The sequence below is a fragment of the Arthrobotrys flagrans genome, assembly GCF_004000055.1.
Source record: "Arthrobotrys flagrans strain CBS H-5679 chromosome Unknown unitig_15, whole genome shotgun sequence".
Taxonomy (NCBI): Eukaryota; Fungi; Ascomycota; class Orbiliomycetes; order Orbiliales; family Orbiliaceae; genus Arthrobotrys; species Arthrobotrys flagrans.
Window position 1 is genome coordinate 2,690,175 of NW_027137545.1, and position 14,472 is coordinate 2,704,646.

The window sequence follows — 14,472 nt, forward strand, 5'->3', positions numbered from 1 at the left end:
TAAGAGACAGGCTTGTATTTCGGGTAGATATGCGCCTCTTAGACTTAGATAAAGGATCGCGAGATGATGAAGCGGGTTGGCTTCATGCTTCCGCTTTATCATTAAATGGCCATGGATGAGGTCATTTCGGCCTCGGCTCAATTTGAATCAACACAACCTGTGAAGCCGTCCGACCGCCGATGTATTAATAATCGGTCGGTAGACCCGGACGGGACCCGTGGTGATACATAGACTCCCGTGAAGCTAGCACACGATGGTGTGCGCATTTAGTAGTAGTATATACGGTAGTGGAAGCAAGGAAGGGAAGGGAGGAGGAAGGAAAACACGAGGAGAATCGTGTCAGGTTCGAATTCCCGTTCTGCGACGTCAATATTAATCTTGTAATTGCAATTGTGGCCCTGATCCTGAGTAATATCGCATTTTCGGAACGTTGAATGTTACCTTATACGTAAGTTCTATTAATTGACAATCGATATACAGACGTTACGGCCTACCAGTAACAGCACTAACTGACGGATCCTAACAATACTAACATTTATACTCCGTATGTTAATATAACAATGGGGCTACGGATAACGGCATCAGGGCTGTAGACTGGCTAGGCATCTATCTGGCATGCATTGGCCATTTTAAGGGGCTCGAACCAACTCTAGGATCTAGAAGCACTCCTTTCCGCTCGATCCTAACGGCGATCCCAAGAGGAAGCAAGTACGCACACATGTATCGGCCTTAATTAAGCAGCACGTTGGGGACCCTTTACTTCTCCCGCGTTTCAGCGAGGCTGCGGGTTAAGTTTAGGCTTGTTACAACCTGACGGGCATGTCTAGTGTCTAAATGCATCCGACCAATGGCAGAATGACGTACCGAAATTCCAACATGTCCGTTTAAAACACAACGAAACTGCTGCCATCTCATTCTGCTCAGGAAATCCCCTCTCCCAATTCTTCTAGTCGAGCTGTTTCCGGTTCCGTATTTTCATGCATTGAAAACATCCCGGTTGACATGACAGTTTTGATTCGAATTCGAGGCTGATATTGCATTCGATTGGCTGCCAGAAATCGCCCTGTTATTATCATGCTACTAGCTAGTACCTAGCTTGACCCCTCTCCGCAAAGTGCGCGGATTTCGACCTAACTCTCTCGACTCGAGAAGCCCCGTCAGGACTAGCTGCCAGAGCATTGAAAAGGGCTTTCCCTTTTACATCGTTCATCTTTTACCATTCTTTTGTTTCGAAACCAAGGAGAGACTGCCCTTACAGCTATCATTGCTTTGCAAAGACACCCGAATCTTCTCAACAATTTCCGAACCTGTCTCAAGGTCCCAGGAACCCCCCAGTACCGTGCTGCTAAACCGGTACATACATTTCAAGTACCTAATCTTCCATCCGGAAGAGAGTGGCACAGCATTTCAATTTGCTAAAAGGTGCTCCCCCGGAGGTACCCTACCGACATTCGTCCATAAGGGATATATCGATCACAAGGCATCCCATACGGGATCAACCTTGACTCACATACTAACTGCCCTTCGACTCGACTATCCCAAAACTTGACATCACCGTTCTTAAACAAAAATGTCAATCCAACGAACACCAACCTATGACAAGTCCCACTATTCCTGGCAACCCCCTTCAAGCCAAGCTTCGGAATCGCTCATCAGCGGCGAGCATGGCCCCGGAGGAGAGGCAAAGACCCCGGACGCGACCTCCTACTTCCACTTGCCGCACCAACCCACCGATGCCGCAGAAGAAGACCAACTAGACACCAAACCGGGGCTTCCGAAACGCTCAACGTTCAATTACAAACACTCCTCCGAGGAGTACAAGAAGCAACTCGAAGGTGAGCCCGAGCAAGGCCAAGGTGGCGAGGAATTCGTAGCCGGCCGGCGTGGGAGTATCACGGGGAAACCGTTCAAGCCTGGTTCCAAGAGGACCAAGAGCTGGGATTATCGTGATAAGAGGGGCGAAATGCAGATGAGCCAGCTGCAGGAAGGTGATCAACATTCGCAGGGTTTCTCAGAGACTTGAATACGGGGAAGGTATTAACGGGTTGGAAGGGGGTATATGAAGCTTCATAAGGAGAGGGGGGCCACGAGGACGGGTTTTGCTTTTGTGATTTGATAAATAATGCCTAATGGGATGGGAAAGAGAAGGGGACTACGGAGACTGATAATCACGTCATGAGGGGGGTAATCAGCTGTCGATGAGATGTCTTTGGATCGTTGATGCCGTATTTTTTGGTTTCAAGGCTGTAGGAGGGCCTCTTTCTTCGTTTCTGCTTATTTTGGGTTAAGGTACACGTATGGGATTGTCCGGAGCTCTTTCGCACTCGATCGCGAGCGCTTTCCCTTCCTTATTGAATTCTGATTAATGAGCTAAGAATTAATGCATTAATACGAAGTTTGCGAAAAACCAGAATGGTAAAGTAGTAAGGTTAAAATCAAGACCTAGCGAACGAAAAGTCACGATGCTATGCTGCTAACACCACTTGAAAGATATCCACCGTGCTCTGTTCCAGATTCCCGTATCGCTTACGAGCCATGGCCATAAGCCATACTTTCAGGTAGATTTCGTTATGCGCTGCATGTCTCTTCCGGAGCCTGATTGCCAACCCTTGCGATTTCATAAGCAAGCTTTGTAGGTTTCGCCTGGATTATGTACCCGAGGTATCCATGAATTCCCAGGTACCCCTTCAAGGTTTCTTGAACAGGCAGGTCGGAGCACCTTGTGCAAACCGGCATGTCGCATTCGCGGTTCGGAACTTGACTGGGCCGTAGCTACCGCGTGTGTTTATAAATGATCTCCTCGTGATATTCTTCTGGGTCACGTCATGGCACACCAATTCATGGGGGTCAAGGCGGTGGGTTGTGTCGCACGGCCACGGCCACGGCGATCACGACCTTCTTCGTCGTCGACCACGATATATACGGTTCTGGTATGTTGCACAAGGCGACTGGACGTCAATCCGCACAATTATGACGACACGGTCTGTGGTCTGCATAACCGTGTTCGTTTAACAAAGTTATGCAATATGGTGTATCCACCAACGTTGCAGGCTGGTGTGAGGCTTCTCCGTAAGTTTGATATAGTATCGGGTGAACACGATCGTATCGAGAATCCTTTATATAATATATAGAGCCGTCGTGAGGGTTGGGGTTAACGTTTTAAGGTTTGAGAGGCTTCTAACGAGGTGACTGATCGTGCAGCTATATATAGACAAAGGAAATTACAGTACTAGCTGGCTAGGCTGGGCTGATCTGACCCGTTGAAGCAACTTCAAGGACGATTTGTGTAATACATTACACGCTCCTGCCGGATCAGATAGTGGGATGCAAGGATTAGGGAACAATATTTCTTTTCGCAAGCTGCACAGTATAGTAAAACAAAGAGAATATCGTTCGGAAGCAAAAAATGGAGAAAGGTTATCTTTAAGGGGTGTATATCCTACACCTCCTCGGATGAATTCTCAATATCCAGCATTAAGTGAAAAAGAAAAGGCCGAAGAAATAAGAAAAACAAAAAAAAGGTATCAGGAACGATAGAAATCACAAACCGTTATGCAAAAAAAAGTTCAATTCGCCACATTTATTTGTTCACACTCCACGCCGTCTGATCAACCCTGCAACTCTGGCCTATAATGCGGCGCCGTATTTTCGTGATACACTGGTGCTTGACCTCCCCCGGCGGGCAACTGACCACCTCCACCAAGTTCGTATACGTTCGACTGTTGCTGCGGTGGTGGAACTCCACCCGGAGAAACCGGTGGGGGATAAGCTCCTTTATAGTAGTCCTGCCCGCCGAGGGTACCTGCACCTGCAAGTTCTGCCTGGTGTCCCTGTGGTACTTGTGCATACGGCTGTTGTTGCTGGTAGTAACCGGTATTGTTATCATATCCTTGTTGATTTGCCATGGGCGGCTGTGGCGGGAAGTTCTGGTTTCCGGGTCCACCGGCAGCAAGCTTCTTCTTGTTGTTCGAACGACGCCATAAGAAGAATCCACCGATTGCTGCACCGATACCGGCGAGTGCGGCGCCGACACCGATACCTGCTGCTGCACCTGTGCTGATGCCGCCACTGCTATCGCCTGTGGGAGAAGATGTGGGAGAATCGGTGGAGCCAGATGTATTTGTAGGTTCGTCGGTGGGAATTGTATTGGTGTTCTCAACTACGGTGGCAGTTGGTGCGGATGTCGCGCCTGGAGCTGTGGTTTCCTCCTCACTGGTCGTGGTGCGACCGACGAAGGTTGCGGATTGCTGAGGGGTAGAGGTTGTTTCGAGGAAGGAAGTGCCGGATTCGCCGGAGGCGCAGAAGACTTGGGTGAAGTCGTCGTTACGGTAGATGTATGTTACGCAGCTTGGACGGTTGGCGCCACTGGTCGTCTGGGTTAGCTATAACTGGCTTGATAATTTGTCCAATCGTAAGATCATTTACCAGTATTGTATCGAGCTTGTGCTATCGAAGAAGAAATCGGAGACCGAACTGACACCATATGGTACACATGTTGTCGCGGGACCGCAGTAATTGAACGCTGTTCTCGTAAGAACGGATCTGTGGAAATTTTTATTAGTTTGACCGCATCAATATTATTGTCTAACGGACAATACACCATCGATATCGATAACGATAACAAAAAACCACAGCCTTCGAGGACGCAACTTACGTCGGGCAGCAGAATCCAAAATTCGATCGGTATTGTTGGCAAAAATCCGCCTCGGCGCACTGAAGACCGCAGGTGCTAAATGTAAGTTGCTGTCGCTTGTTTAGAATATCCAAGGGTCCGCCTCGGCCAATAATCTGCGGTGGTTGATACGGCGGGGCCGTTGTGATGTGAACTGCCAGCGCCATCTTTGATATTATCGCTGTTCCCGGTTCAAAAGTTGTGTATGGATTTCTCCTTGTTTTTTCCGGAATAGTCAGGTCGGCAGTGTCGGCTTGTATCGATAACCGATATCGATACCAAAGATCGCGAACCACGAATGCGATTCCCCACAAATCCTTCTTTTTTTTGATTTTCAAAACTCCGAAGTGCGAAGAAATTGGACCTCAAAATCGCCGTCTGCAAACGCTTTATACGATCGGTGGAGCTGAACGATGCAAGCCGAATCGATGTGAGAAAACTAGCGTCGGTAACTGCAAGCTGCGAGGAGGGAGCGCAAAAAAGGAGCGGACCGCCCGCCAAGTTATGCTGACAACGGGAACAAAACGAGCAAACGAGGGGGGAAATGGGCAATGGCTTGCAGAAACGAGGAGAAGGACGGTCGAGTTTTGGGTCCTACAAGGCTGGCTGGCTTCACAAGGGCGAGAGCGAATGGGGTTCTTCTTTCCCTCTTTTTCTGCGAAAAACTGGGTATTGTCGGAAAAGTAAGCTCAAGTTAACGTCGTCTCCTCTTCTTTCCACCGCGAATTACTTCGAGAGCAAACACGTCCTCGACTCCAAAACCACTTCTGAACGATCGAAAGAAAGTATAATGTTTGAAGACTCCTAACAGGAGACTTTTTTCAAAAGGGGCGGGAAAAGGGATCAAAGGTGGGAGAAAAACAACGGGATAGAAAAGGCGGCTCTTAGTTTATAACGTTATCAGCCGCAAGTGAGTCTGGGCTTCCTTGACCCGTCATACATGAGTTTTGTTGGCCTGGGTGTGGGCAAATTCGTCAGGTCGGCACTGCACAAAAGCGCAGCTGTTTTTAATTTTCGCAACTGCAATGTTACTGTTGTGTTTTGGGATATTGTGCAGGGTCTGTGAGATATATGGGACGGGAAACAGGAACCTGGGAGTTCGTATTCTTTTGGGGAGCCTGCATTTATTCCTTACCGTAAAAGAGTTACAGACCAGGGAAATGCCACAATTAGCACCACAGTTCTTATCAATTGGCAATGCAAAGGGAAGGCTGAAAGGCAAAACCGGAAATGCAAATGTCTACAAAAGTTAAAAGCTAGCTAAAATCCATGATCACGAACAAGAAATTCGCCTAGCGCCGTCAGCAGCATCCTCTAGTTTTAGAACTGTGGAACCTCGTTCTCCAGAAGGTGACACCTGCATCGTGGCTTTGGTCCCCTCTCGCCTACGCGATTTTCGGTTACTCTAAGGGCTATTTGGAAGCACCCGCTAGATTCCCACGATGAAGCGGTTTAGCGGGTGTTTCGATAAACAAACTGAAGGGTACCCAGGATCGAGCTATCGATGGGAGAAGCTGGGAATTTCAAATATGCATCATGTGGGGGGGGTGTTGGAACCAACCAGATCGTTGGTCGCTGTTAATATAACCTTTCGGCCGAAGTAGCATGGCAAAAGAAAGATCAACATCGTTTAATTATCCGGAGATGCTCGATAGTTAGAGACGATGTCAGCACGCAGGGAAACCCCATGCCTGTTAATTGTTGTTAGAAACCACATCCGTTTCCGTTCTTGACCCCTGGTGGGTTGATTACCAACCAAGATCTTGAGAATTCGAAGCCGCAGGCTGTGTGATATATCGCGCGCTTGGGTTGCGTGGGATCAGGAGGAGGTTTAAATATATACCAATGTACCCACCCGCATAGGACGGAGAACTTGATAGAAGGGTTTGGATAGCAAAGGATTACTTGCACCGCAGATTTCCCATTGAAGTTACCTGCAGGAAAATCGATAGGTCTAAAAATATTGATCAAGTACCAAGCAAGCTAGCTGCCTCCGCAGCCAGGCTGGGCAAGCCTTGTCGAAATACCACATATCAACGCACAATTCCGCGAATGTCCATATGCATTCGACATGCGTCCTAATCATATGAACCCCACCAAAGCATCAGTGGAAGATCTTTAATCTCGATAATCTAAAAGCTCTCAAATGAAATTGTCTCGGTCAACTCGTACGATTGGTGTTTTAAAGTTCACAGGGAATCTCGAACTTGTGAGATGTAATAGCTCACCGAGGAGTGCAGTGCTATATAGTCATTGTCACGGCTTCTCAATCAACAGCCGTAGAGTATCACATGTCTACAATACAGATATGGGGGGTATGGTATCTTCCGCAAAGTAACCGTTTTTGATCAATCACGCCTGCTTTGAAAAACAATTAATGCCATCATACTTTAAGCCCATTAGTTTGAACGCCCGTCAGTACAGATATCGTGTCGAATAATTTCCATAGCCCCCTAGTCTAAACCTCAACGTCGAGGCCTTAGTACTAGTGCCCAATCGCGATTGGCTCAGTGGACTTTTCGCCTTTGGTTGGTGCGGATGGAATATCGAGGGTCGTGCAGTTAACCCGTGACTTCCCAATATTGACATATATTGCCACTCCAGGAATAACGACATACGTCTCGAGATTTTTCCCTCACCGACTCGGTGACGAGCTTGTAAGCTATCTCTTACTGTCTCTGCTTTTTTTCCTTTCATCCTTCTTCGTCCACCAAGGCTTGCTCATCACGACACAACCCACCCTATTTGGGCCGTATTTGGATGTCAGAACAAGGTATGAAACAGATTCCCTGTGTTAATGCCATTGATTTAATAAGGTTTCTAACATTAGTCCTTTTACTTGACTTTAGAGTGACATGGCAGGCATCCTACCGAAGAAACTACAAGAACCGAAAGTGTATTTGCGCCATCGTTCGACGAGCGGACGGGGCCCTCCGCACATAAAACAAGAACCCGAGGCATTGTTCGGGATATTCCTGGAACTCCCTCGCATGGACTCAGTTGAAATGATCCGCGGGTTTAAGGATGGAGACTTGTGTCGAAGATTGTCATTCAAACAACAGACTAAACGCTCATCTGGTGGAACCCGGCCGGTGAAAGGTTGTCTCGCTCATACCAACTCTGGCGGCGTATACGGAAACATTTGAAGCGTGTGGAGCACTCGGGATGTGCTCTCGAATCCGAGTGTGAATCCCGAGGCCCAAATTACGGGTCCCTTTTACGAGAGCACGAACGTGAAATTAGAGATTGCACTGCGAGAGGTCGAGGCGGTTGTGTCCATCTCTTAATGAACCCGTGGCATTGCCGACCGATGTAATTTTAGTATTGCAGTTCCTCGGATTGCATTTTGATCAAAGATCTTAAGAGGGAACAGTTGTTTCAACGATAATTTGGATGCCAAACTGTGTGATCATACCTTCTATGCTATTGGCTCCCTTCGCATTCCTTTTTACGTTTAACTTCAGTTAAGATCATCTTGTTTACTTTAGTCGGGATTTCAGCTACTTCTCCCTTGGTTAGCTATAAAATAAATACATACTGGGACTCGTCGAGCTTCTTGATCAGGCAATATTATGTTTTCTGTTCATTCAAATGAAGCGCAGGGTACTTGTTCAAAACTACTCAAATTTAACGCCAACCTTTATCATTACGATTTCAAACGCTACAGCCCAATGTATTTTTATCTAGTCTGTCCCCTGGAGCGGCTCGGGCTCCCCAAGCGCCAAAATCTCTAAAATTCGCGGATACAAACTCTCATCCCATAGCCTATACCCCTCCTCATTTAGATGTACATGATCTACAAGAACATCAGTATTGATAGTTTCCGCCGGTTCCTCCCAAAACAACGGTTCAACCTCTAGGACCGGTTCTGGAAGCGAATCCCTGCTCAGGCTTGGGCTCTTGTCCAGCCCATCAAGAGACTCCTTCAACTTCCCATTCGACACCCGAACCAACTCATCATCCACATCCTTTCGCGGAAACAATCCAGTTACCAGGACCTTGCTACCAGGACATAAAAGCCGCAGCGTTTGTACCAGAACCCGGAAATTCTCAGAATCGTTAGGATTTGAATCCCTCAACCCCTTTCTGGGTCTAAGATTATTCGTTCCAATATGAACAACCCATAACTTTGTCGGTCTGTTTTCAAGAAGAGATATATAACCGGTATGAAGCCTGTATAGGACGTTTTCGATCTTGTCGCCTCCAACGCCAAGGTTAAAGCTTCGTGGGAAATTATGAAGTCTTGTGTTTTGACCTGTGGTTTTGAGACGTTCGATCATAGAATCGCCGATGAATATGACGTCGAAACAGGTTCCGTTGGGATTTTGTGGGATTGGGGGGATGAGTTCTAAGTCTGGTCTGTGAATTTCTTCGAGCGTTTTGTGTGATCGTTCTTTGAATTTCATGGACTCTTTGATGTATTCTCGGAGTGCGTTTGGGAGAGGTGAGGGGTTTCCCGTTTGTTCAGAATTCGGTGTCGGATCCATTTTGTATGTTTCGAACGAGGTTTTCTCTAGCAGGAAGGGTGTTTGGTAAAATCGGAGACGGCTGCGCCAATTAACAGCAACCTGAGCGAGCTTGCGGAGCGGTGGGAAGATGACAGCCATTCCGTTTCATCTCTCAGCTTATATATATATGCACATGCTCGGATGATTTAAGAATGATTCATCTTTCAGCACCGAACGAGTCATATGCAGTGCATCGTCACATTTGTTAGATTCTGTCCTGCAACACACTTGCCTGCTGTGTCGATTCGGAAGATGGAGTCATCTTGACTGGTTGAGTTGAAGTCTTCGTCTTATGCAAGGTGTAAGACAAGCGATCCAATGCGGTTATTAAAATTAATTTCAAATGACCCTTCTAAGCACAGCTCGAAAGACATGTCCCTTGCACCCGAATGCTACAATTCAATCGGCCCCATAGGAGTGCATTCCCCTAAGCTAAGAGACATAGTATGTTAGCCGGTGTCCGGAAAACCACGCCCTCGATCCCCCAAACAATGATTACGAGGGATTGTGATAAGCTTATGGAGGGGAAGGCGGTCTGCTTGCGGGATCAACCGACCATACGGACACAATTCCGTATCCGTCGTAGTCTCACTCCTTCCCGCCACAAGGAAATTTATCCTGCAATAAAAATATACCAGATCATACGCAAAGCAGCCGATGGTTTCAAAACACCTTCTGTGGCATGAAACACTGTCGGTAACATTGAAAAGTTGTGAAAAGTTGCAATCTGATCCGGAGACACCGGGGCCGGGGTTTGCGCCACCGCCGCTGTATACGATGCCATGGTTTTGACTTGGGTCGTAGGCTATTAGCAAGGGCGTTTTGATAAAAGTGGGTGTAAGGGGTGTATTTACCAGGAACTGTTACCGTTGTTGTTATCGTGCGAGTCGGACCAGCGACGGTTGAAGTAGCCGTATCCTTGCAGACTTATGATCAGAGAACCTAACGGAGTTACCAAAGGCTTTTGAGTACCAGTTAAACTTACAGTGGCTGTCATTGTCCCAGTTAGCTGCTCAACCCCAATGCATGATCAGGCGCTTGAGTACGCGCTCGCACCCGACAGGCCGTTGCGTATCGCGGTAACTCAGCATCAGTGCTACTGGGTTCTTGACGTGGAATTAGGGCTGCTGGCGTAGGAACATGCCGGGCTGCTGGAAGTATTGGTTCTGGATCACGTCTGTGCTTATTTTCTGTCGCTGGGCGGTTGATTATGGAGTATACGGTTGTGGTAGTGACCTCTATGGGGATTACAGAAACGAAAGTTGTGGCACGAGCAGCAGCAATGTTAGGGGGACATTCTAGGGTTATAAATAATGCCGACGCCCTCTACTATTCAAGGATATATAGAACTTACGTAGGTACTATAACGACAGAAGAATCTAAGAAGGTAGAGCAATCAATAGATGCTTGATCTATCCTTCTAGATGCGCGAGGGGCACGGAGATAGTTGTTGGCTGAACATTCTCGCTTTTCAAGGGTGACAGCAAGCGTCGGAAGGGCAAGTAGAAAGAACGAGAGGAATGGTAGAAAAGCCATAGTGTCGATTCGGATATCCCCAAGAATCCAATTCGCATCAGTCCCAGGATAGAGAATTTAAAGTATGCTGGCTTGCTGAGACCTTGGAGAAGAAATCGATACTGCACAAGCCTTAACCCAAAGTATTTAACATCGCTATGGGCCCTGCGGAACTACCAGCCGGGTATACTACGATCAGGAGACTCGTGATACTGTACCACAGACAACAATCAAGTTCGGGACGTCGAAGGCCAATGCATTGGCGTAAGTATGTACGTACTTTTGTATAACGGGTATACAATGCATCACCTCGGCATCTCCATGGACATGGGATGCAATTATTGTGATACCGTAGTACGGCTGCGAACGAAGCCTTGGGAAGGGGGATTGGAAGGCCCAGAGCCATCGTTCTTTTGGTCGGCAGGCTGGATTCACTCATTGCCAAAGTGAGATCAACTCTCAGCCTTCTAATTTCCGGTATGTTGGTTGGGTACACATTGGCCCGCCTTTCGAAAGTTATTTCCCGTACCACCATTTGTTCCGTCAAATACCTGGCGGTGGTGCGAAAGGCTTGAATGCGTCCCGAAAGCAAGAGTCTCCTGTCTATAGTGGTAACATTAAGGTTACGTGGGCTACTTCGACTTTAGAAGCCCGCAGCCATTTCCCGCAATAGGGATACCGATGCGAAAGATAATGCACTTGTCGGGGTCGGGATAGCTAAGATTTACGTGTCAGGATGTGGATAAACGTGGCTGGATATCATGCAGAATCTTTTTGGTATAACCTATATACAATGTAGATGTAGCGTACTGTACACTCCAATTGGAGGAGAATCGATTGTGCAAGGGGCTGGGTGTTGAAAATATTTACACGGCCGTAGCCGTCAAACTTTGTGTCATGTATTAGAATACTTTAGTTGGTTGTAATGAATCAACTCCAGATTTGTTGCTGCTTGATCGACGAATACGGGAAACAACGTTCGCGATCCAACAGTTTTAATCAAACGTATCCACTACCATAGTTACGCTTCTATAGTTGTGGGCTATTGGGGTCGCTCACGCCCTTCGAACCGGGTGCTGCATGTCCTCCAATGTTCTCAAGGCCGGAGCTGCTCGGAGCTGGACGTACTACCCCAGTGCTATTCGCATCTGTGTCAACTGGTCCTTCATGGCTTCCTCCGCCTAATCCTTTCTCTCCAGGGCCGGGGTGTCCTAGTGTTCCAGTCTTGGGTTCAGCGTTATCCTTTGGAGCTGGGTGAGAGTATTCATCGATACCACGGTTCTGAGGTGGGGAGTGCGGTATCGATGATGTTGGCGTAGGCTCTGATGGTTGAGAAGGTTCGGGTGTGGCTTGGGAGGGCGGTGCCTCGGAAGACGGCTTTGGTGGCTTTTTGGAGGATGGCTCTGATGGTGCTTCAGATTTCTCTCGGTCCATCTCAGCTAGCTTTCTGTCAATTTCCTCTTCTTCCTCATCATCCGATGGAGGTGCGCCATATATTTCAGGGTACTGGTGATATAATGTCAGCAAAAGAAACAGACAGCTGTAGCTTCGGTGCTTTACCTTCTGGAAGCATGTTTGCATGCCCTTAAACTTTTCAATACAATCGACACCCTTTGGCTCTTCCTTCGAGAATACAAAGCAGCTAAATGCCTCTCTGAACTCCTCGCCACTACATTACCATCAAATCGCCGGTCAGTATAAGGCCGTTCCCTCAACATCAAACATGAGGATGAATATACCAAGGCCCATATGCCATGCCCCCAAGGCAGGGACAATCCCAATTGATTTCTCCCGTCTCTTCATTGAAAGCGCCTTGCTGTCCGGCCTCCTCTTCCAGACTTTCTGGGCTCTTAGAACCAGTCTCTAGCTCTCCTGCAACTACCATGCTTTGGTTAGTGGCATCCGAAACCGCAGCCTTAGCCTTGGCCTTCTTCTCTGCGACAACCTCATCTAGCGTAGGAAAGCGTTCTTCCGGTATAGGTTCGACGGGAGGCGCCCGGGAAATGAATGGTTGTTTCTCTAAATGTTCCCGTTAGCCACGAAGCCTATCCCCGATCGAGATCCCCTTTCTCGAACAAGGTTATCATGCATATGCATACCAGCCGGTTCCTCAGCGAATATTGTAGAAGTGTTATACCAGTAGACAATCGCAGCTGCAAGCCCAAATCTAGCCAAAAAACCCTGGAATTTCCTCCCAGCACTTGGCCTTGTTCCCGTAAACAGTGATCTCGATGATAATGTATGAGGGCATATTATGTTTCGTTGTATCGTGGGCCTTAACGATGACGTCGCGGATCGTACCAGTGGGCGGGACGACCGCTGTAGCGAACGAGAAATGGTCGATTGAATCATGCTGGAGACGAAAGCAAACGGTCCGGTAGCGAATACCTTATTTCGATACCCCCCCACTTGCGGATATTCCAAGTGCGCGGTAGGATCGGGATTCTGGGAGTGGAAAAGGTTGGTCGAAAACTTTACCGCATGGAATTTTTGCTTTGAAATCCGACAAAGCTCGCGCCCAATTGCAGCCTGGCGAAACGAAGCTGTCACGTGAGATGTTGCATTTCGGACATATCAACGCAAAAATCCCGTGAACTTCGAGTAAGGGATTTCGTTCCGCCAAAAGAACATCATACATGCAGTGTGATCACATATTGAAGGTGTAACATAGCGCAGGGCTAGTGCGGATGAAGGTCATGAAATATCACGGATCAATTTGTATAATCGGATCCTTAGTAAGGACATTATAGCGAAAATAGGCGAGGTTCCTTTTTCGCCGACTAGACTCACCTCGGCCTTTAATGCATCAAGTGGCGACTGCACGGACTTTCTAGTGGGCAAGTCCTGGCCAAGCCGCTGAGAAGGTCGAAGACTATGTGGAAATCGAACTCTTTCACGCCCAGGAACGCCGAGATTCAACTGGCTGGATGTATTTTACAACTCGATGATGTTCGAGCCGTTTTGGAATGCCTTCGCCTAGTCTAACCCGATCCGAACGTATCCAAGCGAGCGCTTGCAGAACAACAACGCTGTTTCTACCACATCTGGCGCACATGACATCTGGCGACAACCATCCTTTCAAGGGCTGCTTCGACGGATGATAAAATAAACAAAAAATCATGATTGCTTTTTTCTGTTTATGAAACAAAATCAAAAGCCTAGTGTGCGCTATACCTTGATTTAGGGCGGCCTAAGCATTCTATTTGAATGTTTGCTTTTACAATGCGCAGGTTATCGTTTAAACGGGGAACGTCGATACGTCGGAGCTATCGCTCACAGAATGTCGACGCTTATAGACGCGTTACTACAGCAATAAGGTTGTGCATCTGACTATTGCGGCGAGCGGGCCCAATCTTGATTTATGTAGTGCCTACCGGTGGGGAAACAGTTTCCCTTGATAAAGTTGTAAGGCCTTATTCCGATAGGTCTGACTTGTTTGTGAAACGATGAACTAATGGGGATGTCCAATCCCGGATGTGAGCGTATAGCCTACCTAGAGTGTTTGATTCCGAAAAAAAGCGAAGCCGTTAGAGTTTTTTGAGCCTCGAGCATGGTGGGAAGTGCAATTGTTTTTGGGGAGATGATTGCTTCTGCCGCTTCTCACTCTAAGTCCGAGGAGTATTAATACTTCACAAACTTGCCTTGCCGTCTATTTTGCTCTCCATCATTCGAGATCATCACTCTTTCTCATCTTCCTTGGGTAGTCAACTGACTTGGAGCAATCCTTCGTTAAGCTTCGGCACTTTCACATTCATTTTTATTAACTGGTATACATTC

The 14,472-nt window shown here is 47.5% G+C and overlaps 5 protein-coding genes across 5 annotated transcripts; 1 reads left to right on the top strand and 4 right to left on the bottom strand.

Annotated features, from left to right (window-relative positions):
• Positions 1-1,570: 1,570 nt before the first annotated feature.
• Positions 1,571-2,023, top strand: DFL_000686 (uncharacterized protein; the record flags this gene model as incomplete). The annotated part of the gene is made up of 1 exon (XM_067636350.1): positions 1,571-2,023. One exon carries the CDS (start codon positions 1,571-1,573, stop codon positions 2,021-2,023), a length of 453 nt encoding a protein of 150 aa, XP_067495233.1.
• Positions 2,024-3,608: 1,585 nt separating this feature from the next.
• Positions 3,609-4,839, bottom strand: DFL_000687 (uncharacterized protein; the record flags this gene model as incomplete). The annotated part of the gene is made up of 3 exons (XM_067636361.1): positions 3,609-4,365; positions 4,426-4,542; positions 4,655-4,839. The coding sequence occupies 3 exons, from the start codon at positions 4,837-4,839 to the stop codon at positions 3,609-3,611; spliced, it is 1,059 nt and encodes a 352-aa protein (XP_067495234.1).
• Positions 4,840-8,355: 3,516 nt separating this feature from the next.
• On the bottom strand, positions 8,356-9,159 carry DFL_000688 (uncharacterized protein; the record flags this gene model as incomplete). Its single annotated transcript, XM_067636373.1, has 1 exon — positions 8,356-9,159. The coding sequence occupies one exon, from the start codon at positions 9,157-9,159 to the stop codon at positions 8,356-8,358; it is 804 nt and encodes a 267-aa protein (XP_067495235.1).
• Positions 9,160-9,793: 634 nt separating this feature from the next.
• Positions 9,794-10,177, bottom strand: DFL_000689 (uncharacterized protein; the record flags this gene model as incomplete). The annotated part of the gene is made up of 3 exons (XM_067636384.1): positions 9,794-9,972; positions 10,035-10,098; positions 10,166-10,177. 3 exons carry the CDS (start codon positions 10,175-10,177, stop codon positions 9,794-9,796), a joined length of 255 nt encoding a protein of 84 aa, XP_067495236.1.
• A 1,547-nt stretch (positions 10,178-11,724) lies between these two features.
• DFL_000690 (uncharacterized protein) lies at positions 11,725-13,047 on the bottom strand (the record flags this gene model as incomplete). Its single annotated transcript, XM_067636396.1, has 4 exons — positions 11,725-12,201; positions 12,256-12,364; positions 12,435-12,714; positions 12,795-13,047. The coding sequence occupies 4 exons, from the start codon at positions 13,045-13,047 to the stop codon at positions 11,725-11,727; spliced, it is 1,119 nt and encodes a 372-aa protein (XP_067495237.1).
• Between the last annotated feature and the right edge of the window lie 1,425 nt (positions 13,048-14,472).